Source organism: Carassius auratus, chromosome 35 (assembly GCF_003368295.1).
Source record: "Carassius auratus strain Wakin chromosome 35, ASM336829v1, whole genome shotgun sequence".
Classification (NCBI taxonomy): Eukaryota; Metazoa; Chordata; class Actinopteri; order Cypriniformes; family Cyprinidae; genus Carassius; species Carassius auratus.
This window is the reverse complement of record NC_039277.1, coordinates 11,160,738-11,183,583: the sequence shown is the minus strand read 5'-3', so window position 1 is coordinate 11,183,583 and position 22,846 is coordinate 11,160,738. Positions and strand designations below refer to the sequence as shown.

Sequence of the window (22,846 nt, the reverse complement as noted above, 5' to 3'; positions counted from 1 at the left end):
TTACATTCAAAACTTAATGGTAAAAACAGAAAAGACCCCATGCATCTTTTTTCCTTCCATCATCCAAATACTAGAAGTGCCACGTAACGACACATGTGCAGAGCTGCCAGAAATCCCTAATGGCTGGAAGAGCACATCTCATCCCGACCTGACCCATGGCACCGTTATTACCTACCAGTGTTACCCAGGCTTCCGTCTGCAGGGCTCAGAGATCCTGATGTGCCAGTGGGATCTGACTTGGAGCGGAGACGTCCCGATCTGTGAGAAAAGTAAGAACTAACATCACACTTAAAGGTCACACCAGATCATTAGTGCTTGAGACAAATTAAGAAAACTTAATTAACATGGTGATAATGACTACATAGCTTTAAACTTAATGCCACCTACTGGTGAATTGAGGTTACTACAAACAATATCCTCCCTATCATGAAAGATGCAGTGAAATCTGAAAGTAAGTTTTCAGAAGCATTAACTGGCAGGCACTTGCCTGGGTTTAGCAATGGCAATTAATTGATTTGAGAATATTTGACAATAATCAAACTGATTTTGTTCTTGAAGAGGAATCCTATTATATTAAATTTATATTATATTTGAATTCTCAATAAACTTTTCTCAACAGGAAGATGTGCACCACAGCGTATAAGCCAAAACCAAATGCCTTATTATTAAGTAATTTACATAATATAATATAAATATAATACATTTACATTTTTTCATTAATGATACAATTGTATTTTCATATTTATAATAAATACTTGATAGATTATAAAACATTATTATTATTATTATTATTATTATTATTATTATTATTAAACAATATATACAGTTATTTTAAAGATAATGATTAAAGATAGGTTTTAACCCCACAAAAACATTTTATGCAATAAAAATGTTCTGCGCAAAAAAATAAGTTCCGGTATAATTTTGCTTCTCTAATTTGATTTCTTATTTACTTTCTTAAATCATAATTATTTATTTTGAAGTATTGGTAAATGTTGCAAGTGTTATTTTTTTATTTTATTTTTTGCCTAGTTATGTCATGTGAGGATCCAGGACTAGTGGAAAACAGTCAGAGACTGGTGACCAGCTCTCGTTTCACTGTGGGATCGTCCGTGGAGTACATTTGCAACAAAGGATACTCACTTTTTGGCCCAGGAGTGCTCACTTGCTACAGCAGAGATACTGCAGACCCAAAGTGGAGTGAAAGACTGCCCAAATGTGTCCGTAAGTGGGAAACGTCTGTGCTGTTGTATTGTTGATATTAATTTTTCAGCATTCCAAGAAATGCAAACCTAAATCTTACACTGTACTGCCATCTAGTGGACTTCAGAATTACTGCGTCCCAGTACTTAGTGCATTCCAACAGACTGAAATCTCTGCGTTTTTCTTTAGCTGAAAGATATGAACCCTGCAGTAACCCTGGTGCCCCCTCCTCGGCCATCCAAAGTTCAGAGAAACTGTTCTTCCAGGCAGGAGAGACTCTGAGCTTCACCTGCCGAGCAGGTTATGTGCTTCAGGGTGAACCCAATATCCACTGCCTCCCTGGACATCCCTCTCAATGGAGCGGAGCGCCCCCTATGTGCAGAGGTACAAACTGCACTCCTAACGTTAAATATTTAAATAATTGTTTAAATAAAATGTTCAAAAAAACAAGAATAGACAATAATTATTAACATAATCTCCTTTAGTGTAAGTGGCTTACATCTTACATGAGATTTAAAACACTGTTCAATGATTCAGGGGTATTTCATTCGTTGTCATTGGTGTTTTTCAGCTTCCACAAGAAACAATGAGGAACACAGATTGAACGGTGACACAATGTTTTGTATTATCTAAATGTTTCGATCACTAAACAATTAAACATCCTCATTCATTATTGTATTATTATTATTTTTTTATGTTCCGTAAAATGTCCACATGACAGCTGTTGATTCAGAGTTTGATGCAGAGGACGTCAACATCGCTATCGCAGTTCTGATTCCTGTAGTGGCGGTGCTGATGCTCCTCTTGGTCATCTTCCTCTGCATCTCAATGTAAGTTTCAAGGGCAGGGAAAAATACACTGTGCTTATTGTTTTAGGGTTAGTTTTTCACTGATAATGTTGTCTTGTTTGTCTCTGCAGAGCTCAAAGTAAGTCTTTTCAGCTCCCTGGATCATCATTGCCGCCGTATGACAACATGACAGAAGAATCTGCATTTGACAACCCTGTTTATGAGACAGGAGTAAGTATGGATGCCGTGAACCTCAGAGACGTGGGCTCTCACAACACCATCGTCTTGTCCTGATCAATGCTTGCCGTTCTGTCATTTCGACATATCATCTATGACTCTGAACTGGATATTTCAAAAAACTTTATAACTGAATGAGCCTAGTGTTGCATTAGCCAACTCTTAAGTTTTTTAACAATATTTAAAAATAAGCAAAGGTTGAAAATGCTGCTGTCTGTTTGTAACACACATTAACGTGCTAGAAAGAATATGTCTGGAGGAAAGATTCTGTGTCCCTTATTAAAACATTTATTTTAGATGTAAAATCCATTTAGGCTCGAGGCTGTGGGTCAGAAATATCTAGAACTCAGAAGATGTGTGTCTGTGTGTGTGGGTGTGGGCATGTTTTTGTGACATATCAGGACACAACTCTGTATAATGACATGGGTATGACACAGGTATTACAAGGAGAGGGTCCCCATTTTTCAAAACGCTTTTAAATCATACAGAATGAGTTTTTTTGAGAAAGTTAAAAATGCACAAAGTTTCCTGTGAGGGTTAGGTTTAGGGGTATGGTTGGTGAATGGCGATAGAATATACAGTTTCTACAGTATAAAAACCATTACGCCTATGGGATGTCCCCACTGTTCCCAAAAACAAACGTGTGTGTGTGTGTGTGTGTGTGTGTGTGTGTGTGTGTGTTTCAATTTGTGTATGTCATTCACCGTTATCTACTGAATGTGAAAGGTTCTGTCTAAATTCCATTTGAATGATCACAAAAATGTATGTTTATTTATAATAGCTTTATTTGACTGGATTTTTTCATGACACTCACTTTCAGTCATTACTGTGTTTCAAGTTGTTTGTTCGATTGATCATTTGTTTCATGCTTTCATAAGTTTCCTTTTTTTTATTCAGATGACAAGAAATGCTAAAGAAGCTCTTGAACTTTCTTGCACATTATACATTCATAAACTTAAAATGTGGATTTATTTTTTATTTGAAAGGTGATAAATGCATACAGATTCCACAAAAAAGTAACCAAAAAAACAGATTATTGCATATTAGAAGAATGCTTTCTGAAGGATTGTGTAACGCTGCTGAAAACATCACAGAAATAAATTATATTTATATTACTAATATATTTAAAAAGTAAGCAGTTTAACTGCAATTACATTTGACAGTTTTTCTGTATTTTTGATCAAATAAATGCAGTCTCATGGTGTGCATAAGTAACTTCTTTCAAAAATATTTAAAAAAAATCTTACTGACCCAAAACATTTGAACTTTTGAATTTTTTTGTTTCAAGTAGCCTACAACTTGGATAACCAGCTGTATTGAATGATAGGACAAAGCAAACTACTGTACTGCACTGTCCTGAAATCTGATTTGTTTATCTTTTCAGGATGCAAGGCAATGCGAGGTGTGTATGTAAAATTCATCTGTCTTTCTTTTGGCACCTATGCTCTTTTTCCTGCTGGGTTCCTGTAAATGTATTTTCTCTAAGACCTCTGCCAGCACATAAATGACGGTGGACAATAGAGTGTTATTTCTGTAGCATGTCAGAGCCTGAGGTTTGTGTTGTACCTTTTTTTAAAGCCCCAAAGGCTCACACCTTGAGGCTAGACTATATCAGAATGCACTGGATTCTTTATTTCACACTGGAAAACAACAGAGGTGGAAGCTGTTTTCACCCACATGCAGCAAAAGAGTTGGGAGAGTGGCTGAAAGTCTCGAGTTGAACTCACTGGCTGCATGGGTGCTTATTTGCAGATAACTTTGTAAATAAATGGTCAAAAACTACATTATGGTGTTGTGTTGTGTGTTTATTATGCAATATAGTGTGTAGCTGTGGAAGTTTTTCTTTGAACAAGACTGCAGCTATTTATTGAACAGCATCACATTTTTTTATCTCTCAAATGTGCTATATTTATTATAATAAAACAAACATATTTTGCTTTTCAATAGAATCTATTCTATTATAATGTATTCTAAATATTTAATATCTAGTTTAATAAATTAAATAATAATCATTTCAGTGCTTACTGGTGATATGTTGATTTTAACACTACCCCATTCCAAAACCATCAAAAGGAATTTGATTCAGTTCTTCCGTTTCTCGCATTGGTTCATGTCACGCCGGCGACGAAACGGACCAATCAGAAGCTTGAATTTTCCCTCACAATAAAAAGAGGCTCGAATACGTAAACAAAACGGATAATGGCATCTGCTGTCGAAACGTCATGGGATATTGTATTAAACAAGTTCCTCACACACAAACTGTCGGTTCCCACAATGACTGCATCGACAGAGAGGTTTTTATAAACAGAGGAAAAGCGCAAGATGGCTCCACTGTTGACGGGTAGTGATGCCCGACCGCGAAAGAATTATTGTTTTGAACCGACTCTTTATAAAGATTCATTCGAACCGATTCGCAAAGCGTTTGTAAATCACTAGATTGTTAACAATAGATACTTTACTTAAAAGTTAAATATATGTCATCATTTACTCACCCTCGTGTTCATTTCAAATATATGACTTTCTTTATTCCGTGGAGAAAACTTTGGATGTAAAATTGTGAGGTGTGGAATGTTAATTGAAACTTTAATCGATGTAAAGTCATTAAAAGCAGTAATTAAAATGTGTATGGTATAAATATTATTTAAAAATGTTATTTTTATACAGCTGTATAAATATTAAATAGAACATAAACATCAACTATGGCAAATCACTGAATTGATTCTACTGAACCGGTTAACTGAAGCGAACCGATTCTCTAAATGAATTGGATTCCTATAGCTACTGACGGGGCGACGCATGCGCACACAGGTTTGTGCGTCAGTTCACGCGAGCGTTCCTTCATCACAACAGAGACGCTCCGCCGTTAAGTCGTTCTTTCACTGGGAGAAAAACGTCTGGTTTTCGCCGCTGCCAGTTCCTCGGGGGAGTTGTTCTTCGGGGTGCTTGATGTTTGACGTCTTTGCAACATGGATTTAGTGGTTATTTATCTGTGTTTATTATTCCTTCTCTTACCGGGCCGGAATCTCGCACAGCACCGGGAATAGAGGCCTCCGCGCGCCTGCTCGATTAACGGAGAGCCCGCGCGGAACCACATCAGACACGGGCGGGAATTCTACGGATGTTTTGGAGGTCAGACGCTATTCATCTGACACGAGTCGGGGTGTAGTGGCTGAGGGAAACGGAACTAGTTGGGGCTGGTGTTGATGTGGGGGCAAATGGAGAACCCGACGATCGTGTACGATCTGGATACCTCCGGCGGGCTGATGGAGGTAAGTCAAACACACTCATAGACTCCTTTATACCGCTCTTCACTGACCGGATAACATTCTTAAAGTAACGTTAGCCGCTAACCCGCTCTTGCTCGCTAATGTCATCCATTCCATAGGCTCCTTTCAAACGGGGGCGCGCGCGAGTTCACGGTCTCAGCCCAACAATGGCTGGAGCGGCTGATGTGATGTAAGAAGCGTGCAGATGTTTCACTAATGAGTTTCTGAATCTCTCTCGCATCCCTCCTGCAGCAAATCCAGACACTGCTGGCGCCACCCAAGTCTGAAGATGGAGAGAAGAAGGCCAGGAAACCAGACAGGAGCACCAGGAGAGCCGGCAGGGCCAGCAATCATGAAACCTGTGACAGCTGCCGGGAAGGAGGGGACCTGCTGTGTTGTGATCACTGCCCCGCTGCCTTCCATCTACAGTGCTGGTGTGTGTGATGCTGGAACTGGAACAAAATTGAGCCCAATGCTGTCATGTCGGTTTAGTCGGTGCACATGCGTATCAACTAGATGTCCATCAGATTTGGCTGATGTTTATAATTGCATCTCTTGATGGAACATCATGCATGTTGGGGTTTATTTATATGCTGTCTGATGTTTCTTGCATGAGCGTGGAAAAGCTCTAGCAGGGAGCTGGTAAATGATCATTAACAATGGAGATCTGAAGGCCACAACCACACAATCTCCATTATGGAGAGTTTGAGATGGATTTTCCTTTATCATTTGAGTCAATTTGTCTGCTGAAGATCTGTGATTGGCTTCACTTATTAATGTCAGAATTAAATGAAAATTCACAATATCAGTTTTCTAAATGCATGTTATAAATTTTATTGTGAACAATTCATCCATGCATGTTTCACATTTTTCTTATGCAGGGCTTTTTCAATCAATTAGTCCTCCTAAACTTTATTCTTGCATGCTTTAACGCTCATCTGCTTCTATTTTTGAGTGCAATGTCCACATCTCAAAATTCAATCAACAACTGATGCATGGAATCAAGTCCCTGCCATACTTTTTTTTTTTAATGGTACCCTGTTGCCCTTGGACGTATGTCACAGTGGTGTTATCCGATGCCATTTCTGTTTTATTATGACTTTAAACTCATTTCATGCTGTAGTTGGTCAGCTGCAGTGGAGGATGATTGAATTTCAATTCCCTCCTTATTTTCTCATTGTTTATTGTGTCTGTTTGGGATGTGAAATGATTCCATTAGTGTGAGGAGAAACACATGCAGCTGGTGCTACGTGGCCCACGGGCCACTGGAAATCTGCCACACTTCATCCGTGTAGTCTCTTAGTTCCAGAGTTTCTGGGTTTGATCAGTTGTGCCGCAACAAGAAACTACATTAACATGTCAAGGTCATTTTGCATTTATAGAGTCTGGTGCTTTTAAGCTTCCTTACAGATTTATTTGAAACCATCAGTAGAACAGAAATGTTTGGACGTAGATCTGTTTGCGCATGTGCAATGCAATAGAAAACAGAAGCTCCTTTCTTTCAGAGTGAGGTATTGATTTACCTTCTCTATGCTGGCTGGGTATAGATAGGTTATTCAAAATTGCCTCTTTTAAAACATGTCTTGCATAACATGTGGGTCTGGTTTGAGAAGCTGCCAAAGTTATAGTATCATGTTTGTTTGTATTTTTACTAAAGGCTGAAGTATAAAGCTGGTCTGCTGACCCGTTATCATTCATTGTAGTATTGAATGGCTGTGCATACTACAACTGTGTATGTTTGCCCTGTGCTAAATGAAGCCTGTAGTTTTACCTCTGACTTTGTTTACATTTCCTCAGTAACCCGCCATTGAGTAGAGAAATGCTGCCCCCTGGCGACTGGATGTGTCATCGCTGTACCGTTCGCAAGAAGGTTGGTGTCCTGTCAGTTATGGACACAAATATTAGTTTTGTACTTTTGTTCTGTGAAATTATTAAAGACATCTTTTATTTTACATTCAAATCATTGTACTAATAATAACATTTATATTTGTATAATTTAATAAAATATTATTGTTATACTGTTGTTGCTATTGTATAGTCATAATTGGTGTAAAACAAGTTTTCCTTCTTTTTTCTTTTTTTTTTTGTCCTTAGCTGATCACATGTCTGATAATCATATATTTACTATGTTTGAAAATTCCTTATACTTTAGTTCTTCAACATTTTTGTTGATTGTCAGCGGTTTGCAATAAAAAACAAAGTTTCAAATATTGGTTTGTGATTTTTATTTTATTTTTTCCCCCTCTTTATAGAAAAGGGAACAGAAGAAGGAGCAAATTAACGGTCTGTTGGAGCCGCAGCTGGGGAGGCAAATGCCTTCTCCAACTCCTGAGCAGGAATGTGGGACGTTATGTCCGGATCCTTCCATGGGGTTGGGTAGCACAGGGCTTCGGGCCGCCGTCGCTCAGGTACGGCTCCTGGAGAGACGACCAAGCAGCCGCCCCACAACCCCCAACTCTAACACTTCTTCCACAGACACGCCCACACCATCTGAGCAGAATGACATGGAGGAAGACCTCCTGGACGTGGAGGACGAGGCCCAGGGTTCTGAGCCTGAAATCTCAAATATCAAAACCACCCTCAAGAGACCATTTGACCTCCTAATTGCCGCTGCCATGCAAAGGAACCCTACGCAGTTCCAGCTTCCAACTGACCTCACTTGCACAACCGCATTTCCAGGTACAGGACATTATGATCTCACTGTAAAATTGTGTGAACAGATCATATGTTATCCTAAGAAATGAAACATCTGTTTTCATCATCTAAGGCACCAGCAAAAGGAGACGAAAAGATGAGTTTTCAGGCAAGAATGTTAAACGCCCACAACATGAGTTGGACCATTGTGGACTGGTTCCACTGCCAGTGAAAGTGTGCTACACATGCAGCAGGTACAAGCTTTTATATACAAATGATTTGTTATTTTTTTAATAAGCTCCCTTTTAAGATATTATACATTCATAGTTGCTGTTTTTTTTTCTCTCAGGACCTGCCGATTGGCTCCACTGATCCAGTGCGACTATTGCCCTCTCTTGTTTCACATGGACTGTTTGGACCCGCCTCTCACTGCCTTTCCTACAGGCAGGTGGATGTGTCCCAACCACATCCAGGACCTGATAGTAAGGAAGCTTTTGTAAAACAAAAATCAAAACTTGTATATCTTTTTAATTGTGAAATTTTCATATGCCAAATTGAAAAACACCCCGAAAACACCCTTACAAACATGCCACTCATTAATTTTCCTCATTTCCTCTCAGCTGAACCAGAGAACCTTGACCCTCAGCAACCGTTGCCAGTTATTTGACCAGTTTCAGGATCGCATTTCTCAACATGCTGTCAAACTTGACTTCCTGCAGCAGATACATCAGCAGCACCCCCCTACTCAGGGGTCGGCTCATGCAAACAGCAGAAAGACTCTGAAGGTTATCTGTCTTCTTTTAAACTCACTGTATGATATGAGTGATAAGACACTTGAAATGTTGACACTTATTGGAAATATTTTTTGGTTAATCGCAGGTTCCAGATGCCATAAAGTCACAGTACCAGAACCCACCTGCTCTGATGGCCCCGGCAGGAGTCCGTGAAGGAGAGCTGATCTGCTCCAGCCTCTCAGAATCTTTTACCCCACAGCACTTAGCCAGTGAAGACGAACAGTGTCAGGTGTGTATACGCAGCCAAATTGCTCTGCTTTTGTATTCAGTTTTGTTTCTGAACCAGTGTTTTTATTCTGTTTATGCTTTGGTGTAGTGGCTCAAAGATGTCATCTCGCTGCAGTGCAGCATTATGAGGCATTTATGGAACAGACAAACATCTCCTTGGGATTCGGAGCACACAGAAAAGACTGATCTAAAACTCAGAGACTCTTGCCAGAGTGCCACCTCAACAGGCAACCAGAACATTGCTCCAAAAGGTTCCTGTAGCTCATGTACTGATGGACTGTGTCAGAACTGTAAGACCACAAATGGCCCTGTAGACCGATTGGTTCAGTCCAATGGAATGCAGGGTCCTGATAGAACTCAAGAAAACACCACTGACCATGATATACCCCGTTTACACATGCCCAATCTACCCAACCATACCAACACTGAAACGGTAATCAAGACTGAGAATGCCAGCTTAAAGTCCTGTAATAGCATCGAGGTACCTCCACCTGCTTGTGTCAAATCTAAGCCCAGCACCCCATCATGTGACCATGGGAAAACTGCATTAGCTTTGGATGCAGCAGCAGCAGCAAAACTTTTGGCCTCTACTGCGTGTTCAGGAGCACATGCTGTTAAACCACAGAAAATCATCACAGATACCGAGTCAAAAGATCAGAGATCCAGTGGTAAATGCCTACTTCTGTAGTTTGATTATTATCCAGCCACACTTTAAAAATATTGATTGGTTACTTTCTCTTTCAGATGGGAATGCTGCCTCGCATCCTGTGATTGCAGGCAGTGGTGAAGTCTTCTCTTACACAGAACCTAACATGCTGGAGCTGTCCGGACGAATAAAAGACCTCATGCAGGGCAGCGGAGGTGGGTTTGAGTGTGTTTCGGTGGAATCTTGTAATCTTTCTGTTTTGCTATTCAAGTTCAGTTGAAAAGATATTATAACTTTAAGATTTCAAAATCCTTCCCAGTTCTAAATTGTGCATTAAAGCAACTCAATTTATGTTTGTGTATTTTTGCAAATTTGGCACTCTCTACAGTTAAGTGAAAGAAATTCACTGTCCTAATTACAGTTAATAGCTATACATAAAGCTGCCACAAAGCAGTCTGCTTTTTCACAGAATTTCATACCGAACTTGCATACATTAATAGATTTCATCTGCATTATTTGGGGGGGAAATAATGCAGTATTTATTTATTTAAAATCTCCAGTGCTTCTTTTGTAAGCATCCATGATTTGGATATAAACTGTTATATATCAATTTGATAATAAAATAATAATTACTACTTTTAGGATTAGGATTACTATTACGTAAACCATTTTAAATAAAAGACTTCAAAAGATGCTAGCATTTTGTTAACTTCTTGAAACCTGGTTTATTTTGCAGAAGTTGAGCTTGGCTCATTAGATGAGAAATTTATCAAGCTCTTAGCTTGGCAGCGGATTCAGCAGCTCTTCAAGTCGAAAGCCTCTCCTGTTCAGAGCAGTTCTCCTTTATCTGTGTCACCCACTCACAGGAAACCCAGTGAAGGTATGAGATTCATTGTTCATTATGCTCTTTTGAAGTTTGTGTACCTGTCAGCGAATGAACTCTTGATGTTTCCATTTCAGCCCAAAACAAGGAAGTGCAGGCGAGAGCTTCATTCTGTTCGGCCTCAGGAAAGGGGACGGCTGTAAACATGTGCTACAGGAGTCTGTACATCGGAACAGGTCATTATTATCAGGTGGCTGCAGGAAATGCCTCATCCTAGAAAGTTCAGTACAACTATGTGTTCTCATTGCAGGTGCTGATATGGATGTGTGCCTTAAAAACTACGGGCATTGTAACTATGTTTCAGGGAAACATGCCTGTATATTTTATGATGAGGTATGCATTTTTAAACATATAACATGCTTTACGAACAAAGGTGGTGTCATCTCTTTTGAGTGATTTACATTTACATGCATTTGTTCTCTCCTCCTCCAGAATACAAAGCAGTATGAACTGCTGAACTACAGCGAACACGGGACGACTGTTGACAACGTATTATATTCCTGTGACTTCTCTGAGAAGATGAGCCAGAGTCCGTCCAACAACCTGCTCGCCAAAGTGCAAAATATAATCCGTGAGTTACTCCTCTTCAAGTTCCAGTGATTTTAAAAATTGTGGGGGAAAAAGAAAAATGCACAAATTAATCATTTACAATAAATTCAATAACATGCATTAAGAAAATGTATAGGGTGATTTCCATTTCATGACAACTTTAAAAGCATCGCACAGTAAGCATCAGTATTAACTAAAGTGCATTTGTAGGACGCTGCAGGAAAAAGGAGCAGGAGGAGTCTTCAGTGGGCATCGCTGCAACAACAGAGGATGGAGTTATGAGCTGCGAGTCCCAAGATGCTCCCATCACTCCCTGTAACTGTAAAAACAGCAGCTCCAGTTATATTGGAGGCAGTGGTGCTGGATGGGAAGGCACTGCGCTCCTCCATCATGGAAGCCACATCAAACTGGGCTGCTTGCAGTTTATATTCAGTATCACGGAGTTCGCCAACAAGTCACTTAAAGAGGAGTTCAACACCTGCAGCCTCACTCCCACAGCTGGCCAACAGGGGGAGCAGCTAAACAAGGCAATGCCTCCTTCACTTCAAAACAACCTTGTAACTTAACCCCTCAAGCATCAACTTGTACAGTTTAAACGGTTTCCTAAATGTTTATACACTTGCATGAGGTGACCTTTTATCTAGTTATTTCAGACTCTTTTGACAGGTTGCACATTTTCTTGTCTCAAGGCAAGACTTGCATTTTTAAAGGGAAACTTTGATCATCCTGTATGCTCAGAACCAGTGAGCAATTTTGACATGTAAAAAAAAAAAAATTCCAAAACATGTTCTATTTTGTGCCAGTTACAATAGTTTTTATAAAAAACATGCATTTCTTTTCTTTTTTTCATAAAAATTGATGTTTTTATTTATGTATGTCCTCTGGAGCAGTCAGACCTGGTGGTTCTTTAGCACGACTTGCAAAGAGACTCATGTACATAGATGTATGTATCCATGTGAATAGCCAGAAAGCCACACGATTCAATGCGCAAAAGTGCTAGAGTTTGTATTTCTGTCCTGCACTATTTTGTTGCTGTTCAGTTCTTTTATGTGCCTGTTTCTTGTGGTTTTGCAATTAGTTTTCACCAGGTTCTTGTCTCAAACTATGTAAATACAAACCAGATTTTAAATAACATGCTTTAGAAGTCCACCAGCCTGTGTTCATGTATCATGCTTACTGGTTCACTCACTGGTCTCAATCTTTCAGACAAAAACGATATTTGAAAAAACTCCTAGTGGTCCCTGCTTAAATCAGAATATCTTACAATTTCGACCACCCTATAGAAACATGGACATGGTTTCAAAATTTCATCGACAGAGGCCTGGCCTGTCAGCAGCTTACTGTAACAAATTGCTTTAAATCAGCGCAACAGTGTTGTAGTCTTCAATATAATAGCTTTGAGGGTTGTTTTTGGTTTTGTAATCTGAGGAGGGCATCGAGGGCGTGTTTGGCTCCAGCAAGTCTTCCTGTTCCCAGTCTGGAGGAAATTGCTCTTTGATAAGTAAACATAGCAGTTTTTTGCTCTGATCGTTTGAACATGTTTACCGTTCTGCTCATTTGCGGAGGACTCGTCGGGTTTTACCTGCTGATGTGGGTGACGGTGTTGCAACAGCCAAAATGTAAGAGCACAGCAAAGCTGTACGGGAGGACAGTGATCGTGACTGGTATGTGCTCAGTTTCAATTCAGCGTATTTGATACTCTCTTCAGCCACGCATGGCATGTCCCAATTTGATCATTATTGATAATGTTAAAACGTTTTTGCGCATTTTACGCTTCTCGTAAGCAATCCAAACGCGAAACGGACATCTCGTCCACACAGGCAATCGTGTTATGCCATTGAGTAGATGCGATTGACATTTGAGTTGGTTTAACTGCAGGAGCAAACACGGGAATCGGTAAAGCCACCGCGCTGGATCTGGCAAAAAGAGGAGCTCGTGTGATTCTCGCCTGCAGGGATGAAAGGCGAGCTCAGGCTGCTGTCACAGACATCCAGAGGGTGAGAGCTAGCATTGTTTCTTTACTGTTCAGGATAATCACCGTTTCTAATAAAATAAAAAAAATGAAGTTCCGCTAGGAGGCTCGTGGAGCGAGCCACTGAGCTGCATCCAAATCTCACATGACTGGTTTTAAAAAAGTTTCATAGTTTAACTTGATTGGTATCTTATATTATACAAACATGCAGCACTAAAATAAAAATATTATCTTTTAAACATTTAAAGCGTCAATAGCTTTTAGTAAACACCTTCTTATCACGTTATTGTCACTAGCTTTGTCTGATTTATAAAGGTTTGTTACCGATTGACAGTTCCACCTATTATCAGCTATAAATGCAGGTTTTAAAAACCCAAAGAAAAATGGAAATGAGTCTCATTTGACTTATAGCCTATTTTAAACAATTATTTTAACGTGACCAGGCGTTTTAAAAACGCGCTGAAGAAAAGCAAACAATGCGTTACGGTTAGAATTCTGTTTAATACAGTTTTAAGGTCGAAAACAACATTTTATAATTGTATCAGAAGACTAAAAAAGTTAAATAATTAAAAACTATATCGTTTGATGTAATAAAATGAGTGAATTTTCAAAAAAGATCACGGGCTTCGGACAATACAGGTACTGGTCATAATTAGAATATCATCTAAAAGTTGATTTATCTCACTAATTCCATTCAGAAAGTGAAACTTGTATATTATATTAATTCATTACACATAGACTGATATATTTCAAATGTTTATTTCTTTTAATTTTGATGATTATAACTGACAATTAAGGAAAATTCCAAATCCAGTACTATCTCAGAAAATTAGAATATTGTGAAAAGGTTCAATATTGAAGACACCTGGTGCCACACTCCAATCGTCTAATTAACTCAAAACACCTGCAAAGCCTTTTAAGGTCTCTCAGTTTAGTTCTGTAGGCTGCAGAATCATGGGGAAGACTGCTGACTTGACAGTTGTCCAAAAGACGACCATTGACACCTTGCAAAAGGAGGGCAAGACACAAAAGGTCATTGCAAAAGAGGCTGGCTGTTCACAGAGCTCTGTATTCCAAGCACATTAATAGAGATGTGAAGGGAAGGAAAAGATGTGGTAGAAAAAGGTGTACAAGCAATAGGGATAACCACACCCTGGAGAGGATGGTGAAACAAAACTCATTCAAAATGTGGGGGAGATTCACAAAGAGTGGACTGCAGCTGGAGTCAGTGCTTCAAGAACCACTACACACAGACTTATGCAAGACATGTGTTTCAGCTGTCGCATTCCTTGTGTCAAGCCACTCTTGAACAACAGACATCGTCAGAAGCATCTCTCTTCAAAAAGGACTGGACTGCTGCCGAGTGGTCCAAAGTTATGTTCTCTGATTTAAAGTAAATTTTGCATTTCCTTTGAAAATCAGGGTCCCAGAGCCTGGAGGAAGAGAGGAGAGGCACACAATCCACGTTGCTTGAGGTCCAGTGTAAAGTTTCCACAGTCAGTGATGGTTTGGGGTGCCATGTCATCTGCTGATGTTGGTCCATTTTGTTTTCTGAGGTCCAAAGTCAACACAGCCGTATTCCAGGAAGTTTTAGAGCACGTCATGCTTCCTGCTGCTGACCAACTTTATGGAGATGCAGATTTCTTTTTTTAACAGGACTTGGCACCTGCACAGTGCACATAGTGCCAAAGCTTCCAGTACCTGGTTTAAGGACCATGGTATCCCTGTTCTTAATTGTCCAGCAAACTCGCCTGACCTTAACCCCATAGAAAATCTATGGGGTATTGTGAAGAGTAAGATGCAATATGCCAGACCCAAGAATGCAGAAGAGCTGTAGGCCACTAGCAGAGCAACCTGGGCTCTCATAACACCTGAGCAGTGCCACAGACTGACCGAGTCCATGCCACTCCGCATTGCTGCAGTAATTCAGGCAAAAGGAGCCCCAACTAAGTGTTGAGTGCTGTACCAGCTCATACTTTTCATGTTCATACTTTTCAGGTGGCCAAGATTTCTAAAAATCCTTTCTTTGTATTGGTCTTAAGTAATATTCCAATTTTCTGAGATTTGGGATTTTCCTTAGTTGTCATTAATAATCATCAAAATTAAAAGAAAAATACATTTGAAATATATCATTCTGTGTGTAGTAAATGAATATAATATACAAGTTTCACTTTTTGAATGGAATTAAAAGTAGTGAAATAAATCAAAATAGTGAAATAAATCAACTTTTTGATGATATTCTAATTATATGACCAGCACCTGTATAGCCTACATCAGGTTTCCTCAAAGGATCGAACAGCATACTTGTGTTATTTTCATAGATGTGTCTAAAGTCTGCTGTCTTTTGCTTGATATTAAATAGAGCCCATCATGATGATTTCTCAACACTTGATTGAAATCCCCCACATGCAGGCACATTAAAATGTTGAAAACTGCTGAAAAGAAAAAAACAACATCAACCAAAACCAGCCGAAGCTCATTTGTAGGCCTTTATGTTTTTGTAGCCTTAAAGGTTTTTTGTAGAAAACGAATGGAATTTTTACCTTAATATTTCTCCATTAAAAACCTTTGCCCCTAAAAAAAAGAAAGAAAAATATTACTATATAAATAATAATAAATAAAACTCCAGTCATATCAGTATTAAACAAATCCATGATTCTGCTAGATAAGTCAGCAGAATGAATTAGGAATGTTGTGAAATCAGTGAACCGATGTGACTGCCACACAGGAATCCGGAAACAAAGAGGTGTTGTATATGCACTTGGATCTGGCCAGTCTGAAATCTGTGAGGTCTTTCGCTGAAAACTTTCTTAAGAAAGAATCCAGGTTGGACATTCTTATCAACAATGCAGGTAGCTATCAAATATATGCAATTTTATGTTATGCAATGATACGTTTTAAGATAACTGAAAATCAGCCACAGGTTTAAAAACATTATATTGTTTCTTTTCTGTGTTTTTAGGACTTCTTGTTGGTGGCAAGACTGAGGATGGCTTTGGAAGGATCTTTGGCGTCAATCACCTCGGTCACTTTCTGTTAACCATCCTGCTGCTGGAAAGGTTAAAAGAGTGCGGCCCCAGCAGAGTTGTGACAGTCTCTTCAATCTCCCATTCAGGGGGGGAAATTGATTTCGACTGCATCAACACTCATCAAGATTTGGGTTTAGGAAATTCCACATTGGCCTTATTAAAGTTGTACGGCCACAGCAAACTCTGCAATGTCCTCTTTACGCATGAACTAGCCAAGAGACTCAAAGGCACAAATGTCACCTGCTACAGTCTTCATCCAGGTCAGTTTGTGTTAGCAGTAAGAAGCAGTACTTGATAAAATATCGTAGGTCATCATAAGTGATCAATTCTGATTTATTTTGTAGGCGCCATCAAAACGGACATCTGTCGCCACATCGTTCTATGGATTTTGCTGCTTTTCTTTGCAGACGTGGAATCTGGAGCTCAAACGTCTCTTTATTGTGCACTTCAAGAGGGTATTGAACCCCTGAGCGGACGCTACTTCTCTAAATGTGCAGTCCAGAATGTTTCTGCTAAAGCCAGAGATGATGCAGTAGCCAAAAAGCTTTGGGAAGTCAGCGAGAGGCTGGTTGGTTTAGCGTGAGATTATGGAGTTGCACTTGCAGTGTATTTAGTGGCACCTGTGGTCAACTGTGTGGGATAAATCTGTTTCTGTATATTATAAAAAGCCAGTGAAAAATATACTCTGACCACAACAAAAAATTATATTCTTATAATGAAAACATTCTTTGATTGTTTTACACATTGTGTTTGTGCAAATATCTCTAATTAGAAATAACATTTTGAATGTTAAAAAAACAGTTAAAAACCAGTGTATATGAAATGTTTTCCCTTCCTGAAGTTTACCAGGTTTCCTCTGCATAAATCATGTTTCTTTGTCATATCAGAGCAAAGACGTAACTCACTAGGTGTGTCTGGGGATACCTAGGCCTTTACTGTGTGTTGAATGTGTCACCTCTCCCAGTTAGAGTATGTCTTTGATTTAGTAAAGGAACAGCATGCACTCTCACCTGTGGATTCCATGCGTCAAAATACGTCAAGGAATGCCAAAATTGTTGGCCCAGTTACTCAATTTCTCCATGATAATGAGACTCAGAATAGCTTGGGGTGTTAGTTCTTTGATGATGTCATCCCCACTCAAACAACTTTCAGTCGTTTCCCTCAAAAACTGCATTTAGTCTCCCTTTTTTTTTTGTAAAAATAAATAATAAATAAACTCTTTAACTGTGAAAGAACCTTTAACTGGTTTGTTGTATAAAAAGCGCTACTCAGTTCACCAACCATGACAAGATATTAAGATAAAAAAGCAGTCGTTGGCCTGGATCGTTATATTGTTAGCTTGAGCACAAGCAAACCGGTTTCGTTGAGTGCTCGTGAGGTGATGGAGGAAAACTTCGAACCGGTTTATCAGGCTCAGCCCGGGTGGAGAACATAAGAACCGCCCGCAGACTCCGACAGTAGGTCACAATCATGATCCATCTCATCATCGCTGGTGTGCTTGTCGCAGCTCTTTATGTCGTCTTAGTGGAGACGCTCTTTAAGAAGTCGAAATGTAAAGGAACCGCTGATATGACCGGGAAAACGGCAATTATTACAGGTGAGGTTTTTGATAAACATACAAATCACCTCTGGAAAATGACACGTAGCATTCTCTTCTATATATGACGTGGGACGCTGTGCCGCTGTGCCGCTGTGTTTAGTTTTGGACATGAGAGATGTTTGGTTTGATGTTTCAGGCGGGAATACTGGTATCGGTAAGGCCACAGCTCTAGATCTGGCAGGTCGTGGAGTAAGAGTCATTCTGGCCTGCAGAAACCAGAAGAGAGCAGAGGCAGCTATAAATGACATCAAAAAGGTGAGGACCATCACTTCTGACCACTGATTCAAGAGTTATGAGTGTTTATTGAAGCAGTGTTTGTTGTTCAGGCCACAGGAAGCAATGATATCCTGTTCATGGAGCTTGATCTTGGAAGCCTCAAATCTGTGCGAGCTTTTGCTAAGAACTTCCTCAAATCTGAGTCAAGACTGGATCTGCTCATAAACAATGCAGGTAATCAAAATCCTCAAAACGGTTTCAAATCAGAATTTAAACAAATGTGGGAAACATAGGTAAAAGTTAGGCCAACTTGATTGACCGCTATCTGAATACTACAGGGAACATGTGGCACTGTATTCAAAGGTTTTTTCATGTTTAGGTCTTGTGGCAGATGGAAGAACCGAGGATGGTTTTGGCATAGAGTTTGGAGTAAACCATCTTGGTCATTTCCTGCTCACGTGTCTTCTCCTGGACCGTCTGAAGGAGAGTCCTGCTGCTCGCATCATCACTCTGTCCTCCATGGCCTATCGCTGGGGCAAGATTGATTTCGATTCTCTTGTAGCTACCAAAGACCTGGGGTCAGGGCGATACAGCTGGCAGTTCTTCCAGGCCTACTGCAACAGCAAACTCTGTAATGTCCTGTTCACTCACGAACTGGCCAAGAGACTGAAGGGCACGAATGTCACCTGCTACAGTGTGCATCCAGGTAAATTATACTTTTAAGAAATAAAAAGTTGAAATTCTGTTTTTTTTAATCCTACCCTAATGTTATTCAAAACCCATATGAATTTTTTTTTCTCCTTCGTTTGCACATCATTCAAATTCCTCTTTTTGCGTTCCACAAATAAAGAGTCATACAGGTTTGAAACGTCACAGTGTTGAATGTCACATTTACTAAAGAATGAATGTTTTCAGTGTGTTACTTTCCATTTCTTTGTCGTTATTTATGAAATTGACTAACATTAAAAATAGTTTCAAAACCAAATTTTTTGATATTAAAAGAAAAGGTCATAATGAAATTTTGGCAATATTTAGCTGTCAAACAAAGGTAAATTATCAAGTCATACACCAGTCACTTTCAAACCAAGCAGCTTTCTGTTGGCCAACTTGGCATATCTGCAATAAACGTGGAACTCTGGGAAATCTGTGTGGGGATATCTTTCACCCTCTAACCTCTAACAATTGGATTTCGTTCTCAAAAATGGGCAAACAGTGACAAATATGACTGTACTATGACTGTACTTATATAGTACAGTCATATTTGCCACTGGTTGCCAATATTTAACATATGTTAAATATGACCATATATTAACAGAAGCTCCATCCGAAAGCTCATACTGTCTAGTAGGTACTACGTTTGGTTTGAAACTTAGTAGTATAAATGAAATTCTGATGTACCACATCTGTCACCATCACGTGACCTACCAGCATCAGTTGTCACTTGAGTGCCATTCACATCTTTTTGTTTACTAATCATGAATACACACTTATTTGTTCATAAAACCAGAAGGTTTACAACCAACTGCTGGTATGCAATACCACATTCCTGGTGGGAATTCATTTTTATTTATTTTTTTAAATGATCAATAATGAGATGATTTATAATGACATGATGAATAAATAATAAGAGTTAATGAGACCCATAGTTTTTGTGTATAGTTTTGTTTTGCATGTGAATTCCAGATCAATCATCTGGAATTTTCAGAGCCATTTCCTGTTTTTTGATAAGCCTTCTGTCTTAAATATTCTCTGCTGAATCACCAATCAGTTGTTCAGTTGGGTTAAACAAATACATAATATTGTATGATCCCTTTTGCAGGTGTTGTAAAGACTGAGCTCTCCCGCCATGTGAGTCTCTGGCAGAAAGTGTTCATCGAGCCAGTGGCTAGACTGCTGTTCCTGGACCCAAAAACTGGAGCCCAAACGACTCTGCATTGTGCTGTACAGGAAGGAATCGAGCATTTCAGTGGACGTCATTTCTCATGCTGCGCTGTGGAGAAAGTTAGTGCCAAAGGTAATGATGACGCAGTGGCCAAAAAGCTTTGGGAAGTCAGTGAACGACTGAGCGGCCTTTCATAAAACCAGAGAAACTGTTTTATTTCTGGTGGCTGGAGACTATCTGTGAACTTTATCCCTAAAGGGCTGAAAACGTATGAAGTGATGAAACTGATTGTGGCATTTATTATTATTTTTTTATTTTTATGGATGGACAATTATTTTACAAGGTTTAGAGTGTTTTATTTGTGTTTACATGAACTGCTATATGCTGGTGTGAGTTTTTTTTTTACTGTATTAAAGTATCTAATGAAATCACTGTCAACTTCGTTGGTTCTTTATTGTAAGAAATCTGTTAACTTAAATTATATTATGTCTTAACGCAAATGTGAGCAATATAGTCAGGTTTCTTGACACACATCCCAATCCCCAATTAAATTAAATTCAGACAACCTTACCTTTTGTTACATATTGCAACAAGTCATAATCTAATATGAAAGCTTATCTAAATTGTGAGATTAAAGTTTATTATTATTATTATTACTTAAAAAATTGACAGCACTAATTCGTGAACATCTCAAATGATGACGTTGTCACTTAATATAGAATGTTAATCGAGGTCAAGTGCAAAATCTCCTTAAAAACAAGCTATTTTACTTGTAAATGTCCCAAGCAGGTTTGTCTAGGTCTAGTTAGCAGAACACGAAGTGATCTTAGTGTTCTCTAAGTAAAGCCCACAAGTATTTGACCCGTGCTTACTTGTACAAGAGCATGTGTCTTAAAAGCACATTCTGCTACAGAGAATGAAACAAATATTTGTATAAACTTAATGAGGTTAGAGGGTTTAATGAGTTTGTGACTTCATGCTAAAGCTAAAATCCACTTAGGCCCCAATCAGGCAGAATGTGTTTATAAGTTATGAAAGTACAGGTCAGTCATTGTGGTAAAAATCAGGTAGAAAAACTATATAAATACTGTTCAGTCTTTTGCACAGACCAATCATTTCTTGTCTTTACACATCAATGTATCATCACGAGCCGCAGGGTTTAATTTTCGTTTGTGTGTTTTTTTCATTTATTTATTTTTTATTATTGTATGTTTTAGCCATGATTCCCATCCACTCACCTTATAAGAGTGTTAGACTGCAATGGTTTGACTTAAAAATCTTGGTTTGTACAGAAGAAACAAAGTCACCTAGATCTTGGATGCCCTGGGGGTTTCAGCAGCAGAGTGAAATGTATTTATACAGAAAAAACAACTAGAAGCGAATAACACCAGAAGCAACACACAAAAGTTAAAAATGGCCCCACCCACCCGTTTAAGGGTGTTACAGAAATGGAACAATTACATTTATCCAATTTCATTGTGAACCATTTCACAATGTATGTTGACTGAAATGATTCAACAGAAAAGGATTTCATGGTAGCCTATGTACAAACATTACGAACAACATGAAATCTGACAGGAATTAATCCGTGCACCTTCCGTTTTATATTTTATTTCAGTTAATGTTTATTTTATTTCAAGTAACACATTTTTCTTAATGGTTTTAGGATTAGTTAGATGTAATAACACTAGGCCTCAGTGTTTCAATTGTTAACTAAAACTAAAACATTTTTTGAATTATTTTTTTTATCATAAAACATAATATTAAAAATAGCTTTCTTACCTTTAAATAAGGTTGAAAATGTAAGAAGAAAAGCACATAAATAAGACAAATAAAAATTAGAACATTGAATTTGTCCAGAAAATCTAACTGAAAATAAGTAAAAGTTCAAGTACTAAAATAACTAAAGCAGAAATTAAATAAAAATAATTTTCTATCTTAATAGAAATATTTTAGAAAAAAATGAAACGATAAATGCACTTAAAATTACTAAACATTGAAAACTGAAAATATACAAATAAAAGCTGAGTCAAAATATGTTTTTTTCTTTAGAAAAAATGTAAAGTTTATTTGAAAGAAGTTCAATTAATAAATGCAAATATTGTGTCTTTTTATTAATCAACATTTTAAAGACAATCAGGTAGTGAGATGAAAAAATCACTAAAAGTGTTATCATGTGAGCTTTATTATAAAGCTTTATGGTTTGCTGTGGTGCTCTGTGTCTTACTGATAGCCATTTAAGGTGGGGACAGCTACAGAATATAAACACTGTGGGTGGACAAGCAGTTTGATCCAGAGCTGACAAAGACACCTGGTGGTAAGAAACAGCTATTACAGAAAATATTTTAGCACTGAACACAGGCTTGCTGTAAACATGAACACAGAAACTTTTTCAATTTGGCCATTGTTCTCCAGCATTATGTGTATAGACCTGCATATTCATGCTCTTGTGTGTTCCTGCACTCTCTGGTCTGTATAGATCCTCCATTAATACTGCGGGAAAGATGCCCACTGCGCCACTGAACTCGCCCTCCCAGAGCCCAGAACCCATCAGCTTCTTGGTTGTGTTTGCTGAGAATGTAATTAATGGCTCCCTTTGGGGAAAGACAATTCATCCTCTGTCTGACTCTGAGCCTCATAGGCATACAGAGCCCTGGCCAGATTTATGGCTGTGCAAAAGAGGAACAGAGCAGAAAATTTAGCGTTTTGTTTGTTAAATTATATTAAGCATTTAGTACTAGCAATGTAAAAAACTATAAACTAGCATTATTCCATATATTATACTATAACCAGTGGTCTCACCGCTGCCATGACTGTTCGGGCTCCTCTGGGTGAGTGTGTCTATTTCTGGCTCTTGTTCTCCCAAAGTGCTGGAGGTGTGTGATTTTGGTGTCCATGCTGGAGAAAGACTAGAGCATC

General features: G+C 38.7%; 4 protein-coding genes across 4 annotated transcripts in view; all 4 read left to right on the top strand.

The window, feature by feature from the left end:
• LOC113054382 (seizure protein 6-like) overlaps positions 1-2,641 on the top strand; it is a 32,529-nt gene extending 29,888 nt beyond the window's left edge. Inside the window, exons 11-16 of the mRNA XM_026219904.1 lie at positions 75-269; positions 1,033-1,224; positions 1,393-1,587; positions 1,775-1,810; positions 1,925-2,033; positions 2,123-2,641. Of these exons, the coding sequence (XP_026075689.1) occupies positions 75-269; positions 1,033-1,224; positions 1,393-1,587; positions 1,775-1,810; positions 1,925-2,033; positions 2,123-2,285 (890 nt within the window). The 3' untranslated portion in view covers positions 2,286-2,641. The remainder of the gene's footprint in view (positions 1-74; positions 270-1,032; positions 1,225-1,392; positions 1,588-1,774; positions 1,811-1,924; positions 2,034-2,122) is intronic.
• A 2,408-nt stretch (positions 2,642-5,049) lies between these two features.
• Positions 5,050-12,362, top strand: LOC113054378 (PHD finger protein 12-like). The gene is made up of 15 exons (XM_026219901.1): positions 5,050-5,497; positions 5,747-5,928; positions 7,292-7,364; positions 7,747-8,173; positions 8,262-8,382; positions 8,478-8,610; positions 8,749-8,913; positions 9,008-9,151; positions 9,239-9,818; positions 9,895-10,011; positions 10,533-10,676; positions 10,757-10,855; positions 10,930-11,012; positions 11,112-11,250; positions 11,439-12,362. Exons 1-15 carry the CDS (start codon positions 5,432-5,434, stop codon positions 11,792-11,794), a joined length of 2,829 nt encoding a protein of 942 aa, XP_026075686.1. The 5' UTR covers positions 5,050-5,431; the 3' UTR covers positions 11,795-12,362.
• Positions 12,363-12,503: 141 nt separating this feature from the next.
• Positions 12,504-17,422, top strand: LOC113054380 (dehydrogenase/reductase SDR family member 13-like). Its single transcript, XM_026219903.1, has 5 exons — positions 12,504-12,892; positions 13,107-13,225; positions 15,929-16,052; positions 16,163-16,489; positions 16,574-17,422. The coding sequence occupies exons 1-5, from the start codon at positions 12,766-12,768 to the stop codon at positions 16,810-16,812; spliced, it is 936 nt and encodes a 311-aa protein (XP_026075688.1). The 5' UTR covers positions 12,504-12,765; the 3' UTR covers positions 16,813-17,422.
• A 129-nt stretch (positions 17,423-17,551) lies between these two features.
• On the top strand, positions 17,552-20,365 carry LOC113054379 (dehydrogenase/reductase SDR family member 13-like). The gene is made up of 5 exons (XM_026219902.1): positions 17,552-17,826; positions 17,966-18,084; positions 18,156-18,279; positions 18,425-18,751; positions 19,865-20,365. The coding sequence occupies exons 1-5, from the start codon at positions 17,700-17,702 to the stop codon at positions 20,122-20,124; spliced, it is 957 nt and encodes a 318-aa protein (XP_026075687.1). The 5' UTR covers positions 17,552-17,699; the 3' UTR covers positions 20,125-20,365.
• The last annotated feature ends 2,481 nt before the right edge of the window (positions 20,366-22,846 follow it).